The sequence below is a fragment of the Manacus candei genome, unplaced genomic scaffold (assembly GCF_025592945.1).
Source record: "Manacus candei isolate 608988 ecotype Guabito, Panama unplaced genomic scaffold, ASM2559294v1 h1tg000041l, whole genome shotgun sequence".
NCBI classification, from domain to species: Eukaryota; Metazoa; Chordata; class Aves; order Passeriformes; family Pipridae; genus Manacus; species Manacus candei.
This window is the reverse complement of record NW_026138089.1, coordinates 6,337,898-6,353,614: the sequence shown is the minus strand read 5'-3', so window position 1 is coordinate 6,353,614 and position 15,717 is coordinate 6,337,898. Positions and strand designations below refer to the sequence as shown.

General features: G+C 41.5%; 1 protein-coding gene across 3 annotated transcripts in view; it reads left to right on the top strand.

Annotated features, from left to right (window-relative positions):
* REPS2 (RALBP1 associated Eps domain containing 2) overlaps positions 1 to 12,609 on the top strand; it is a 96,155-nt gene extending 83,546 nt beyond the window's left edge. For all 3 annotated transcript variants that reach the window (XM_051795032.1, XM_051795031.1, XM_051795030.1), the window contains exons 15-18: positions 1,390 to 1,473; positions 4,068 to 4,213; positions 6,787 to 6,892; positions 8,587 to 12,609. In XM_051795032.1, coding sequence (XP_051650992.1) covers positions 1,390 to 1,473; positions 4,068 to 4,213; positions 6,787 to 6,892; positions 8,587 to 8,655 — 405 coding nt within the window. In that variant the 3' untranslated portion in view covers positions 8,656 to 12,609. The remainder of the gene's footprint in view (positions 1 to 1,389; positions 1,474 to 4,067; positions 4,214 to 6,786; positions 6,893 to 8,586) is intronic.
* The last annotated feature ends 3,108 nt before the right edge of the window (positions 12,610 to 15,717 follow it).

The window sequence follows — 15,717 nt, the reverse complement described above, 5'->3', positions numbered from 1 at the left end:
GGGGCACTTCACATGTGTTTTAAAAAAATAAATTCCAAATTTCCCTCCTCTGTGCACATGTTTGACACCATATGGTTGGAGAACAGCAGTAACCTGACAGAACCACATTTTCCCTGTACCTTCCTCTACAGTTCTTATTGTGTCTGTTATGGACAAAATGAAAGTAGTATGAAAAAATTCCTCCTTTTTAAATATACCAAAGTCTGTGCTTTCTGTCATTTTTGTTTAACTTACAGTTAAGCACTGGTAAACTTGTGACTGCTACAGAGCTTGGCGGGCCTATGTGGAAACCTCTTGGCAACAGTGAGTTAGGTTCTTCAGTGCGCAACAAGTTATTATGGCTAAAATTTTGGTCCCTTGAAAGTTTGAGGTTTGCCTCAGGCTTGGTTTTTCACTTGTATAGAAATGAGCCTTTCTTGTGGAGGGAGCAGAATGGCAGATTGCCCCTTCTGCCTGGGGGCTCTTGCCAGTGTGGCTCCAACTTGGCAGAAGCTGGGAAAGAGGAGAGGCTGTCTGCTGGTGCCAAGTGCCCTCAGCTTTCTGCTTCTACCTGCCTTCCCCATCTTGGAGAGCATTTCCATACTTTCTGGACAGAAAACAGCTGCACTGTGTTTATACCGTGTTTGCTGCCGTGTGCCCAGGGACAGGCAGCTCCAAATCCTGCCACCCTTCCCTATGCTGTGCCCTGTCAAAAGATGCAGAGAGGTTTCACAAAAGGCAAAGCAAGGGATTAACCCTCTGTTTTAATTTGCTGCTCAGTCAGATATGTTGGCAGGAGGGTGTTTTGTTTTGCAGATGTGTAGACCTGGGTGGTGAGTGTTCATCCCAGTTTCTGTTTGAAACGTGAGAAGGGAGGAGGGAAGATTTATTTGTCTGCTTTTATGACTCGTGTTTTCAGTAACTTTGCTGGAATTTTTGGTATGATTCATGCTTTCACACTTCAGCCTTGCAAACTTCAAAGACAGAGGTTTACTCCAGTGAATTTTCATCGGTTTCAGGTGATAATAAGGTGACAGGGTGCATCCAAGGGTGCATCCAAGGGTGCATCCAAGATCTTTCTAGCTTTTATCCACCCTCCTTAGTTTTTCTCTAAGTATCTAGGCCATATGGGTAACTCTAGAAGAAATTGTGAGTATTAGATTGTTTACATTCATCAGTTCCTAGTGCTTCACAAAGTTTTCTTCTGTTTTCTAAGCACAGTAAAATGCAAGAAAATGGTTTCATTAAAAATCTGCAAAAGACATATGTCATCCATTCAGCTGTCACCCGAGATCTCCATTTTCCCTACTGTTGAATTGTTAAAGTAACTTTTCTTTTGTGTGTAACATTTCCTTTCATTGACTTTATTGTATGTGACTGGGTGTAGCGCTGACTGATTTGTTGTTGCAGACAGAGCAACCATCTGAGGTTGATTTACATCCTCAGATGAATAGACCCCCATCGCAGGCAGAAGAAAACAGTTCAGCAAAAAAGGTGAGACCTGCACACATTGTACCATTATGGAGTGATTTGCCTTCATCAACAGATGTGGTTGTTTTAAGTTTTAAAGCAATTAAACAGAGGGTTAAGGTTATGTTTTCAAATGTTTACCTTCTGTGGAGGTCAAGACGCTGGAGAGAACTGGGATTGTGTGTGACATCAACTTGGATAAATCATTAAGAAGCTCTTAGTACATACACGTTGATGCATGTGCTTTAAGAGAGGCAGCTTGCCATTTATTTCAAAATCAATAGGAGAGCCTTAGGGAGCCTTGTGGAGCCTTAGGGAAGACAAAAAAAGAGTTTGATTGTACTCGACCCTTGTCTCGCTGTAGTTCTTGCACTTCTTGGTTTCAGTTATTGAGGATTTAATTTTGATGTAAACACACCTGTTTGCTAGAGGTCAGGATCTACCACTAAATGTACATAGACTGGGAGAGATTTACTCAAGATGTGCAGTTTCTAATATGTTTTTGTATGAGCATATCATTGTATAAAGTAAACACTGAAATTGCAATGGCACTCTTCAAAGGCCCTTGCTTAGGGATGGACTGGCCTTAGCAGTGGCTGTGAGCATTTCCCCTCTCCTGGTCATGGGCCCACCACCTCCTTCCACCAGCTCCTGGCAGAACAGGTTTTGATAGGGGGCAAATACAGATTCTCACCCCTCTGGCCCCTCCTGCAGCCAGAGAGCACCTGCAAGACCTTTGCTTAGCCCAGCCAAGAACTGTTTGCAGGTGCTGTGTGTAGTGTGTACCTTGCCCAGGGAGCACCATCACCCTTCTTACTCTAACGGGAGGCACAGACAAATGTCCAGTGTCATCATTTTCTGTGTGTGATAGGGCTTTCCAGGCAGTGTCCTTGTTCCTGTAGTGTTCATCACATGCTACTTCTAGCCTGTCCCAGCTTCTTCCTTGCTCTGCTTTATAGCCCTGCTGGGGAAATGAAGTCCTGGTAATCCACTTACTTCATGCTCACGCTTATCCCACCTGGATCTCTAAAATGCAGCGAAGCCCCAGGCTGTGGGGTGTGGGAGGCAGGTTGCTGTTGTGGTGCTGACCCACCTTCCAAAGCCTTGTGCAGCAACAGGCAGCCAAAGAACCCGTGCAGAGGGATCTGCTTTTACATATTGCATTATTGCTTACAGTATTGTGTTTCAAATGGCAAAGGAATTTATCCTGTGGATTTGGTAGGGTTTGGACAGTTTAAGGTAGACTGGGATTGTATGTCTAGCATCCCACCAGTTTATACTTGTAGAAGGCATACACAAGTTCCTCACTTGCCACATGTGGTGTTTGTAGGGACCTGTGCATGTGCACGGGATTTCAGAGCATGGTATTACCAGAGACCTGTGCAGTCATGATGTGCTGATGTCCTGATCAGAACATCTCATAATATTTTTAGATCTTTTTTTCCAGTAATGACAGAACTGTTTTTTAATGTTGAAACCCTTTTTTCCTTATAATTCAAATTCCTTTAATAATTGCAATCCCTCTAATACTAATGATTGATGGTCTTATGCTGGTTTCATTTTGTATCACTCATAGTGGTCTCTTCTTGTGTCAGGCTGCTTCTTACAGTGTTGTTTTTTTTCTCATAATTGCTGTGTCATTAAATATTTCCCCATTTATTTTTTTCTTATTTTACTAACATTTGATCAAAACTTAGTAATGCATGTACTCTAGCCCAGTAAACTGTTCAATAAGAAAATTTGGTCTCTGGTTTTGTCTGTGGTGCTAAAAAAAACTTTCTCAAGTCCCTTCAACTTTTGAGTCTTAGCTTTCTCATTCATGAAATGAGGCAGTAATAGTTATATCCCTTGTAAAACAAATCCAATAATAAAATACACTGAAAATGATATATTTATATTTCAGTTTTAAAACAGCTATAAGGCATTAAAACTGTTCTCATTGCTAAAGAAATGATGTCTTAATTTAAAATAATTAAAACTCTTCTTACCACTGAAGTCATAAAAATCCAAGACTCTATTTGACCTAGAAAACCCACACTATTTATTTGATGTAATTTATCAAGAGGAATAACTGGCCTTCTATACTTCCAACATGTTAATTTTGCATGGATAATTTTATATATTTGTATTTCTAAGCTATCTTCAGTGTTGCTTCATGTAAGAGAGGAGGGGAGAAGGGAGAAACTCCACACCAGATGTGTGAGGCAGTGAGATGGGATACAATTGATTGATTCATTTTTAATTCTTACCAACTGAGCATAATCAAAATTAAATCTTGCTTTGGTTTTAATGCTTTTGGGTCAACTGGGGGCCAGTATATGTATTTATACACCTCCCTCCACCTTCGCCCATTGCACACAGAGCTACACAATACAATCCAGATGAAGACAAAACACTAGCATAATCATTTAATTCATTAAGGGACTACAAGCGTTATTGTTCCTTTTTCAAAGTCAGAAAAGTGAGAAGCTATTACCAAATTTGAATTAAGCTCTGTACCTCTTTAAATTATGAAATCTTTGTCCAACTGTCAGCAATTTATGTGTCACAAATATTCTCCAGCCTAATGATGGGACACATATGGCCTGACTTAATGTTGCTGTGCTTCTTCCTTTCAGGAGGTTGTTCTTGCTCAGCCACCCTCCAAACCTGCCCGCAGGAAGCTCCGGACAGAGGCACAAGGGCTGGAGACCCCTGAGCTTTCTCCCACTATAAATGTGACTTCTTCCCAGCCAGCAGCCAAGGCTCATCTCCCAGTTCAAAAGTAAAAACCTGTACTTAGCATGCCAAACTGCACCATGAGGTCTGATGTGGCAGGGTTTCCTCTTTGCATAATTCTGTGCTTAATAGTTCTGTTTTTGAGAGTGCTTCACTTGATACAGGTCTCTGAAATGTACATTGGTCTTCTAGAATGCAGACTAAGCCTGTAGTGACTGTTGGTGGTATTTGATTGATAGATAACCTCTTCAAAGGTGTCTTACTTCTGTACCTAATAGACATGTCTGAAGAGCAAGCCTAGCTGTTCAGCCAGCATCTCTAACACAACTTTTATTTACGGCGGATTAGTTGGAGGGGGAACCTTCAGGCCCTGGGTGCCAGCCCATTACCTGGAAGGTGAATGCTCTTCCCCCTGCCCCCACCACATGGCCTGGCAACCCCATAAGGAGCTCACACAGACCACCAGGGAGAGATGGACGAAAGAGGAAGTTTATTGTGGGGATAGGGGTTTATAAGGCTTTTAGGAGGGTTAAAAGGGGACCAATTACAGGTTCAGGGTCATACAGAAAAAAACAATCAGGTAAGGAGTTAACAGCCAATAGGAAGGGGTTAACAAAGACCAATGAAAAACATCTCAGGACATCTTCCCAGGACACTCCCATATGGGAGACAATAGTCCTTCTCAGGGGGTGTCGGGAAGAAGGGGCAATGACTTTGCAGAAAAGCAAAAGCCATTTTAAAACCTGTTTAAACCACCTTAAAAACTTCTGTTTCTATAACATTTGAGCGGTTTTCTTCTTTTTCTTCTCTAGTCCGTCTCTGACAGGACTTCTTCCATCCTACATATGGCAAATCCATTGCCACATTTTATATGTGAGGGTGTATGTTTTTGCCTTGTGCACATCTTCTGGAATTTTGGTCGTTCATTTGGACAGATATGACCAAATAATTGCCCGGGAAACTGAGTCATGAAATGCTTGACGTTGGTTATATCCTTATGATATTTTTTCATTGCAAGGCATGTTGGAAATGAGCTTGCCAGTGGTGTGAGTTGAGCCACTTGTAATAATCCAGTAATGACCAAACCCAACATGTGTTGTTTGCTCTCATAAATACAGCTGTCAAAGCTGTCAGCAGCAAAGACTTGTATGTGTATTTAATAGCAGTGGAGAAGGGGCTGTACAAATGGTAAACAAAGGCACTTGAAGCCCTATTGGATCTGTGCATCTCCCTCAGCTGAAAGACTGTGCAAACATTATACCCCACTGTCACTCAGAGCCTTGCAAAGCCATCTGATTCAGCTTGAAACAAAATCAAGCTGCCCAAAGCAATTGAGCGTTTCTTGGCAAACTGTTTATCAGTAGACTGAATCTGTGCTGCATAATTGGAGATTAGAATAAGTAATAAGACTCCTAGGATGCTCTTAAAGTGCTATTTTGTGTTTTGGGAGTGCATATTCCATAGTAGTTCAGAGATAACAGCATTTGTTAACATCTCAATCCTGTCTTGTCTGTATCTTTCCTAAAATGTTTAAATGGCCACAGACATATATTGCCCTGCTTTTATTTTTTTTGCATCATCTATTACTTTATAGTCTATGGAGAGTAGTTTGAACCAAAATAGTGAAGCAGAAAACTGACAGTTCACTGGAAGATAACAGCATAAAGTCCTGTTGCTGTGCTGTGAAAAAGATTCTGTTGCAAAGATCAGTGCCATCAGCTCTGTTAAGACAGAAGAGCTAATGGGGACTGTGTGCCACTGCGGACTGTATTTAAATAGGGCATCTGGTTTAGATCAAATTTGGCATTAAAGAGCTCTTTTAACCTCATGTAAAACTTTAAAATAATCTTTTTGGATGAGGGATTGGATATTGGAGCCAGTATATTCTGCATTTTCTTTCCTTTTCCTGTTGTTATCTCCATTTCTTGGAATAGGATGGTCCTTACATACAGAGCTGTCTCTTTTTGTACCTGTCTGCCTAGCTGTCATTTCCTCCAGATCAGTTACCACAGGCTATGAAGTAATAATAATGAGCAGCAAAACAGATGAGGAAAGTCCATAAGCCATTCCTCTGTTCCTGTTTGTAATATCAGGCGGTTTGGGTGGAAATGACTGCTTTGAGTGAAAGAAAGATTAATTTTTGAAGTAAAAAACCATCAGTATCAGCAGTGCTCCAAAAATCTGAGGCAACATTTTCATGCCAATGTCTTTTATTTCTGTATAGAATGATTTTTATATTTTGCAGTAGCCACTTCTGACTCTCTAAACTCTACAAGTGTCTGAAAACAGCTAGTGCAAAGATGCTACAATAACCACAGCTATGCAGGGATTATTCTTAAACTCAATAATGAAGTGATTTCGAAATAATTGAGACAGCCTAAAATGTTTCTGTCATTCAGGTTAACAGGTTGTGACTGTTTTACTTTCAAAAACTCTACCTGATTCAGGCATCTAATTTCAAGTGTTACCTTTTTCTTCTCTTGAATCTGTAGTTTGTACCTTGTCTTTGAAGCATAGTCCAGTGTGTATAGAGTACAGTCATGCAAAATGGATGGCTGGTCTTCTGGCATCAGCCACTGTTGAGGTTCTTAATTGAAATGTTTTGTATCTGTCTGGCAGACAGTCTTCCAAGCAGAAAAGGGCTATTCAGACTGCCATACGAAAGAACAAAGAAGCCAATGCTGTGCTCGCCAGGTTGAACAGTGAGCTCCAGCAGCAGCTGAAGGTAAGGAATGCATTGCAAATCAGTGACAAAACTCCTTGTAATCAGTTATGTGTCACCTCCAGCAGAGAATCTTGTTCATCCTCTCAGATGAGACCTATTTCATTCCTTCCTGCTTTCAAGAAGGGAATAACTGTATTGTATATGTGGGTAGGATGGTGCTTCCTTTGAAAAATTACAACCTATGAGCCTACAGCTCCACTGGCAGCATAAGTCTAAAGAATGAACTTCATCTTTCTGAAAAGTTTGATGTGATGGTGTCACCTGCTGCAGAAGACCAACTCAAGCCAAGCTTTCTTGTCTTCTGATCAGTTGTGCTACATAATTGTCTCCTGGAGTCAGGCATTTGAGATACATGGACCATGTTTTATGTGAGCATCTAACACTAATTTTTAATGTCTGCTGACTTGTCCTTTAATGTGTTCCCAAGGGGCTGTTTTCTTATAAATATCAGTTCTTCATTTTTCCATTGTCTTAGTCCAAATGAAGTAGACTTCAGGTTTTTATCTCCTACAGCTTTTTCTTCCTTGCATGTTATGAACACGCTTGTCTGGAAAGGGTGGTGAACCTGCAGATGCACTTTTTTTTTTCGGTCAGGGGGGAAGTTTGATTGCATGTTCAACTTTGCTTAACGTAATTTCTTAACTGCTTTTCAAGGATCTCCCAAGAGAGATTGAGGGTGGATGCTCTGCACTGAAATCAGACCAAATTATAGAACAGTAATTGAAATAAGCATAGAGATGAAAGCTTTTAATGACAGCACATTGCCATCATTCCTTGGCTCAGGTCTTACCTGCTCCCATCTTCAGCCGACCAGTGCTGTTACCTGTGTTTTACAGCAGGAAAAGACATAGAGGTTTGCCTAAGTTCACACAAGAACTTGTCCTTTAAGCTGTGTTGCTGCCTGGAAACTTTCTGATAAAGCAGGGCCCTGCTGTTTTTATGGAGACCAGAAGACTTGATGGGTACTCCTCAGGCACATCTTACACTGAGGATGGGGAAGGTTCAAGTGCACTCCCCTGCTGGGGCTCTGAGCCTGCCCAAATGGGGATCCAAAGCCTGGAGGAGGCATAGTTCAACCCAGCTCCCACACTGGCAGGGAGCCCTTTGATGGGAGGTCAGCGAGAACTGGGTGCCTCTCCATACAGGGGCACCCTTGAGACAAGGAGAGCTTTCTGAAAATCACTGGTCCCCAAAGCCTTCATGCTTAGTTTCTGACTGAGACTGATGATCTTCCTGCTGCAGCAGCTACAGAGGTAGATTGCAAAATCTAAGTCTTGTTCATTTTCCAAAGGAAAGAGGCTGGTTGTAGAACAAAATACTATCAAAAAGCAGTTTTGAAGGAAACCTTATTTCAAAATAGCCTGATTTTCTTTGGTAAAAGTGGCCATTTGAGGCTATCTTTGCTGCAGCCCCAGCTGTTCCACTGACCAGTGGATGACTGCTCCTCTCTGTGGTCACCCAAGCACGTGGTTAAACCTCTGTGTTGCCCCCTTGTAAGGAGGAGGCAGCAGAAGCTGTGCAGGGGGGTCGTATGGAATTGGTGCTGTGTTTTGAGACCACAAGGACAGTTACTTAAACAGCAGAGCCCCAAACCTTGAGTCAATGCCAGTGGTTTGCCTGGCTGCCCTTCGCCAGAGCAGGGTGGTGCATTCGAGCATCCCAAAAGTTAGAACACACATCTCTCCCTCCTGCAGGAGGTTCACAAGGAACGAATTGCCTTGGAAACACAGCTGGAGCAGCTACGTCCTGTCACCGTCTTGTGACTTCCCGCACCGCTGTGCTGAGCACGTGTCCCGACAACCTTGCAAGGAGAGGACCTGGGTGTGGCTGAGCAGGGTTTCTGCCAAGGCAGTGGGGAGGACCAGCCTTGTCAGGTCTCCCCTCACCCCACTACACGCTTTTGCCTTTGCAGGTGAGGAAGAGACAGAAAACAAATACCTGACTGCCAGATATTTCTGAGTGGGGGATGCTTTGCCTTCTTTCTTCCTTCTTCCCAGCCTAATGTGTAAGAACAGTTTATCACTGAAATGAATAACCTAAGAGTATTTTATTTATGTAAAGAATTCCTGATTTATATGCATTTTGGCAACACCTCCTGCCCTGCTCATTATGAGGTACAGCATTCCTGAATTCTTGCTTAAATTGAAAACTCATCTGCTGAGGTGTGCTTCTGGATGTCACTGATTCTTGTAGGATTGTATCATGGTAGAGTACCCCTGGGTTTAACATACCATAGGAATAAAACTCACAAGATGTACAGAATCTTTATCCTCAATCACATGTCAAATAATTATTTTCTTAGTACTGTTTATTATGCAATCATGGATGTATTTTATTGTTAGAGAACTTGTATTTTAGAAGTTCAAGGCATATGAGAGAACAGTAAAAAATACTAAAATGTAGTTATTTTGGAGATTAGGAAAAATATCTTTTTTTGAACTATAGTTGTTTTTATCACCAGTGTTTGATCACTTGCTTGCAACTGCCAGTGTCTGTGCATTCTTCTGGCATATTTGAGATCACTGGTTTATAGCTTTTTTCTTCTTTTTTTTTTTTTTAAACCAACAGTGTGTTTCTAACAACAGGTTAAAAATCCATTCAGGGCATTTTTATAGAAGCTATTCTATGTGCATCTGTATTAGTCTGCTTTGTTGTCTTAATAGCTGCTGATTTTTTTAAGGATGTGTACAAGAACTGTATTTCCAAAAGAAGAAAAATAGCAAAGTGCTATGTATGAGGCTATAAAATGTGTGATGGAAATAATTGCCTTTTACAGCAGGCTTTTGTTAAGGTTCCTTTGCGCATCAGTGGAGATGCTACTGATAGGATAAAACTGCTAATGCCCATCTATTTTCTAAATGAAGAAGCAAAGATGAATTTTTAACCTGCGTTTGATCCAGGGCCAACTGAATCCCGTGGGGATTTTTCCATGGATGCACTGGTCAGTGGCTTTGGTCTCAGTTCTTGCAATGGAAGCTGGCTAACTAATATTGCTGTATTTTTTTAGGCAATACTCTTAGATTGCGTGAGTTCAGACATAATAATATCAGCCCTGCTCCCACCATGGGTATGATGTGCTTCACTGCAAGGGAATGTCGCCTACCTGTTATCCACCTTAAACATGACACTGCACATGTTTCATATCCTGTTGCTCACTGACCTAATTTAAGTGTATGTGTTTGCCTGGCAGAAACAGTGCAAAAATTTTGTCACTGTCGTTGGTGTGACACTTTCTCCCTGTAGCTATAGGATGACCCTGGGGCTGAGAGGAAGGAGAAGCAGGTTTGAAGCAGCTGGGCAGCCTCTCTTCAGGGTGTATCGTGGAATGGCTGCCATGGCATATCAGAGGGCACCAGAGCAGCCAAAAGTTTTGTTGGGAGATAAGAAGGGCATCAATGAGAATGTTTAAACTGATGAGGAAACAGTCTACTTTTGCTGGAAAGAATGTGGATGTGGAACATGAATCCAGAAGTCTTAAGGTGAAAATTGCCATTTGCAGAATTGTTACTGAAAGTGTTTTTGTGATACATTAGTTTTGATTCAACTAAACATCACTATGTTAATAAAAAAGAACTGTTTTCTCTGGATTTGAGACTTTTCTTGTGTGACTATTGCATAGCTGAGGTCAGACAGTCATTCCTGGTCAGTGACAAAATGTGAGGAATGCAAACATTTCTGGGAAACTGCAAAAGAGCCACTGCCCTCTTGCTTGTAGTGATATTTTTCCAGATTTATCATCATTTATTTAATTTGTTCATAGTATTACTGAGTCATTCTGGAGATTTAATGAGGCTAAGTGCTCTCTCTCTTTGCTTTTTAGTTCTTATGTTGTCATTTGGTTAATAAACCGTTACTATTTGGTAGAAAATAATCGTATGGCACACTTGTTTTTTCTTATATGGGTGATATTTTAAGGAAAACTTTTCAATTACAAAGAAGTGTGCATGCTGCATTTTTAAGGCAGTGGAGGACTTTTTCATGTTTGATAGGAGCTTCCTTTGGAATAATCTTGCATTTATTTCACTTGAGTTATTCATGGAGTAGATGCTGTTCTAAGGAATTATGGAAGAGTCTGCTTTATAGTGTCTTTTTCAAATGTCTCCCTTCTAAAATATGGAAAGTTTTTTCATTCACTGGAAATTATGATCCATGCTTAACCAACAATGAAATACTTACTTGATTGTTACTTTACCACTGGACTTAATAAATAAAATATTTAACCATCTCTGCATTTTTAGAGTTGCAGTCAAATGCCCTGCTCAGCTTCAATGACTATAACGTGAGTTGATTTGTATTCTTTTTGGTAAAATGTCAGTTATGATGGTGATACACTAGTTCACATAAAGAGTAAAGTGAAATATTCAAGGAGAAATGTTGGTGTGTTTTACATATGGTGCAGAAGTTAATCTTCTGTGTGTCTCAACGGTTAAGCATTTATGATAGCCCGTGCAAAATGAAAAAGTATGTCTAGTCTTGGGAAGCTATTAGCATTTTGAAGAGAGGAGAAGGCATCATGAAGCTATAGACAGTGCTTCTGGCAGTTGCTCCGTGCAGCCATGCTCATGGCTACTGTTAGCAGGCCTTGGCTGGTCCAAGTTCACATCTAAATCCAGGATCACAGATTTTCTCAAGAATTATTTTTCCTTTAGAAAAATGTGGGTGTAGCAAAATCATAATTTCTTGCAGAAACCTTTGCTTTCTCAAACTTTGGATGGGAGATGCTCCTAAATTCAAAATCAAAAAGGGAGACCTCAGAGGCACTTTGCTTGACCTGCAGGTGAGTGATCAGCTTTAAGCCCCTGACATGCCTGACCCAGAACAGTAACTAGGGTCTGCCTGTCCCAGCTTCCAGCCTGACCAAGGAGAGAGAGCAGATTCCCATGCATAAGCTCTCACTGTCCTCAGTTCATGGTTTCTGTATGTACTGGGCAGAGAACATGCCCAGCAACAGAGAATAAATGGGAACAGGAGGTGGAGCTCGGCATCCTTGTATCTGAGAGGATGTGCTGACCGTGAGCCCCATGCCCCATTCCCAGTCTTCAACTGGACAATTAAATATTTTTATCTGGAGAACAGGACTAGGCAGAGTAGATAAGGATCTTCCTCAGTGTGGGTGTAAGTGTGCACTCATGTCTTCCTTTTGATTTTGCATTTCTTTATGGATCTGTTAATGTTTATATCACCAGGAGGAAGAGAGCCTGTAAAAGTTGCTAGCTGGGGAATGAGGGATGTCCATTTCCCAGTACCTTCAGCCTTCAGCATACACAGTCCTTGACAAGAAAATACATGGGCTCATGAAGCTGCATATTTTATTGACTAAAGAGTACTTTTTCAGGAAAAAAAATAAATCTAAGTGATGCAGTGTCTTTGAGAAGAGATGATGTATTTTGAAGCTTTTTTCAGCTATCTTCATGATAATGTGCTATGAACATATGCATTATGTTTTACTCTGTTACTGATTTTTTGATATAAAAATTGTATTGCAAGCATTGTCATTGTTAATCTAAAAAAAAATACCCCGAGGCTATTAAATATTTGAATTTTAACTTATAAATTGGTTAGCCAGATTTAAGTAATTTGTTTTCACAGCTGCAGACTATCCCCATGGTAAGCTGCAAAATGTATAGTGTTCTATACTATGCCCATCTAATTTTGGAAAATGTATGTGATATGAAGCTGGGTGCTACATTAAAATAAAAGCGTCCAATAACGTCCAACTGCCTTGCTTTTGTGGTTTATTTAACATGTTGATGGTGCAGACCTGCAAGGAGGGCAGAAACTGTGACTCGCTGTGGAAAAAGTACCGTGTTGAAATGGCTGACCTTCAGCTATGAAAGATGAAATCACTTGCATTGGGACTGTGTGTACGCGATAGAGACAGAGAGAGACTTATTTAAAGTGAAATCATATTTCCTTAGGCTTCAGTTAAGTCAAAACTTCATCTTTACTGTGTCAAGCCTCACTTTGTCTGAATTCAGACTGAACGCTGTGATTTAGCCCAAAGAGGCACACCCTTTCACCACCATGAAGGAAGAGGTGTTCCCAGCTTCTGTCAGACCCTTGGTTGGAGGGTGCCTAGGCAGGACCTGCAAGAGGATTCAAGCTGTTCCCCCCAGCACTCCTGTGATCAGTGTTCTTGGTCCCTCATCAGCTGCAAGAGCTGAAATTAAACTGGGAAAAGGAAACCATTTGAATAGCTGGCCTTTGTGGGCAGGGAGCTGGAGGGGACAGCATACTTCTGCTCTTTAACTAGTGTGATTTTTAAGAATTATGTCACAGCTGTCCAAAGAGCAGTGCTTTAAAAGAGGAAATAATGAGTGATAAATTAATTCTTCCAGCATTAAGCCATGACAAGGGATGTTTTATTGGCCTAAAAGTATGTCTTTGGTGCACGTGAGGCACTAGGCCAAGGCATTAAAAACTTGTAAATATCCTGTGGGGAGCTGTTCTCCATTGGCAGTGGGATGGATTTAGATGGCTCCTCAATTCTTAGTTTTTACAATTAGATGATACTCTGGGGTGCCTTTATGCAAATCTAGATTGGCTCTCTGTATTTAAATTCACGTTCCAAATAATCTATCTTAAAAATGCATCTTCCCACTCTAGAAAAAAGTTCTTAGTTGAAGGGGGAAAGAAGAGAAGCAGGAGAAGCTTCAAAAGCCATTTTATATCTGTATTTTGAACCAGTGCTGCTTCACAAGCGTGCCTCATTTGGTGGGATGCTTACATGGTTTCTGCAGCAAAGCAGAATAAAGGAACATTAACAAAGAAGTGGAATCCCTGGGTATCTGTAGCCCATAGCCAAATCAGAGCTCTTTCACCTAGTGATCTCATTGCTCCTCCTGTTTTACTGTGCCCTCAAATGCACCTTGGAGTGGGAGGCCTTGGAACCAGCTTGCAGCAGGTTCTCAAGTCCTCAGTATTGCCTCAGTGCCCACCATTTTGGGCATCCATCTGCAAGCAGTGGCATTAGCTGTTTCCCAGATGCGTCACCCCAGTAGTCCCCCTGCTAAATGCTGAATCGGTATTCCCAGTTAAATCCTGAATGGCTTTATGTTTATTGATTGTTAACTTAAATAGCATGAGGTAGAAAGAATGTCTTATCTGAGGACATTTTGAGGATGCTTTATGCATCAGAAATGTGATGGGCTAGACAAGACTAAGGCTATATATTGCATCTAGTCTGGGGTTTTTTTGGGAGGGAGGGAGAGGGGATTTCTTTCCTTAGCTGGGCTGATCCCACAAGACATATCATCTTTTTATGTGCCATCCTTGGTTCATGTAGGGAACTCGCTCATCAGTGTGCTGTTGTTTTCAATGAAACGTAGTTATAACAGCTGGTATGTGTAGGTAATGCCTCACTGCCCCAGGCCCTCCACCAGGGTCTCATTGCCCTCCAGAGATGAGCAGGAGTGGAGCAGTGATAGTGTGTCCAGCCCTGTGACAGCAAATGGCATGCAGAGCCCAGCAAGGAGGAAAGAGGAGAAGGAAGCGATATGTTAGCTCTGGTAGGACCAGGATGGAGGGAAAACGTGACTCAAGTAATATGCTTCTGAGATGGAAGGGGAGTCAGTGTACTTCCACCACCTTGCTTGACCCCCATACAAAAGAATAACATGCTCAAAAAAGCTCTGCTGGACACCTCACTATCAGGAAGCTTGGACATAGGGCTGCCAATTGGTGCACGAGCTGTTCCCTTCCAAAGTAACTTCAGGAATTCAGTAGTTCATGCTGTCTGTCACAGGTTTCAGTTGCATTAAACCAGCGATACTGGTATCAGCAGACCAATACAGAGCATGCATTGTTTACTACAGTTTTCACACTCTTATCTGAAAGGAAAAGGCCAGCACATGATCTCACCTGGGTCTTGTTTCTGTTCCGTGCTGTTCCTAAAGGACACTGTATGCTCAGTCAGAAATAGTGGCTTCCTGTTCACTTAATGAGTTCTTAGAGCAATTTCCCTTCAGAGTAATCACACTGGGGGAAGGAGGTGTACACTTCCAAAAGTGATTAACCTTCCTGGTGGGTCATACTGGGAGGCGCCATTCTCTGGCAACAGAAAATCAACTCACTTTTGGGTGTCTAAACTTGGATGCTAAAGAGACCAGTGCTGCCAGAGTCATCAGTCACTTGAAGCTATCAGTGAAAATGTCTTCTGGGATTAAAAAGCTCTCCTTGGGAAAAAGTTTGTTTCCAATGCTTGGTACTATAGACAAAACAAAAAGAAAAAAAATGAAACAAAACCAGAAGCACTCCTCCACTCACATTAGAGGAAATAGTAACACCTATTTTTAAGCCCATTTATTCTTACAGCCTTTCAAACTGCTGCTGCAGGTATGTCATCCTCCAATTAGAGCTGGCCATTAAGTGCACTTGAAACAATGTCAGAGTGAGAGCAAATAAGTTTAAGTGTTTGGGTTGAGTGTGGCAGGCAGTGCTGGACTGCAGATGGAACTACTGCTGGACTGCAGGGGCTGAGGCAGAGGCAGGCCAGCAGCATCTTCTTCCTCCTCTGAATTTTGTCACCATAGGTAAACTCTAGTTTGAGGAATAAAAATGCAGCTTGATTTCTCCCACCTTAGTTATAAATCTAACTTAGCTTAATTCATATTTTAATGAGTTGAATCCTCAGCTATACTATTACTCTTCCCTCTAGTTGATTCATTATCTTATTTTCTAGATTTGGCAACCCGCACTTTCTTGGTTTTGCACGAACTAGGAAGGCTGAGCAGAGTGTAGGTGCTTACTGGCTTGTCCTAATTTCAGCCCATAGCTTGGGGGACTTGGCATGCTTTTGCTCTGGGTACAAATGTATGGCTGAGTTT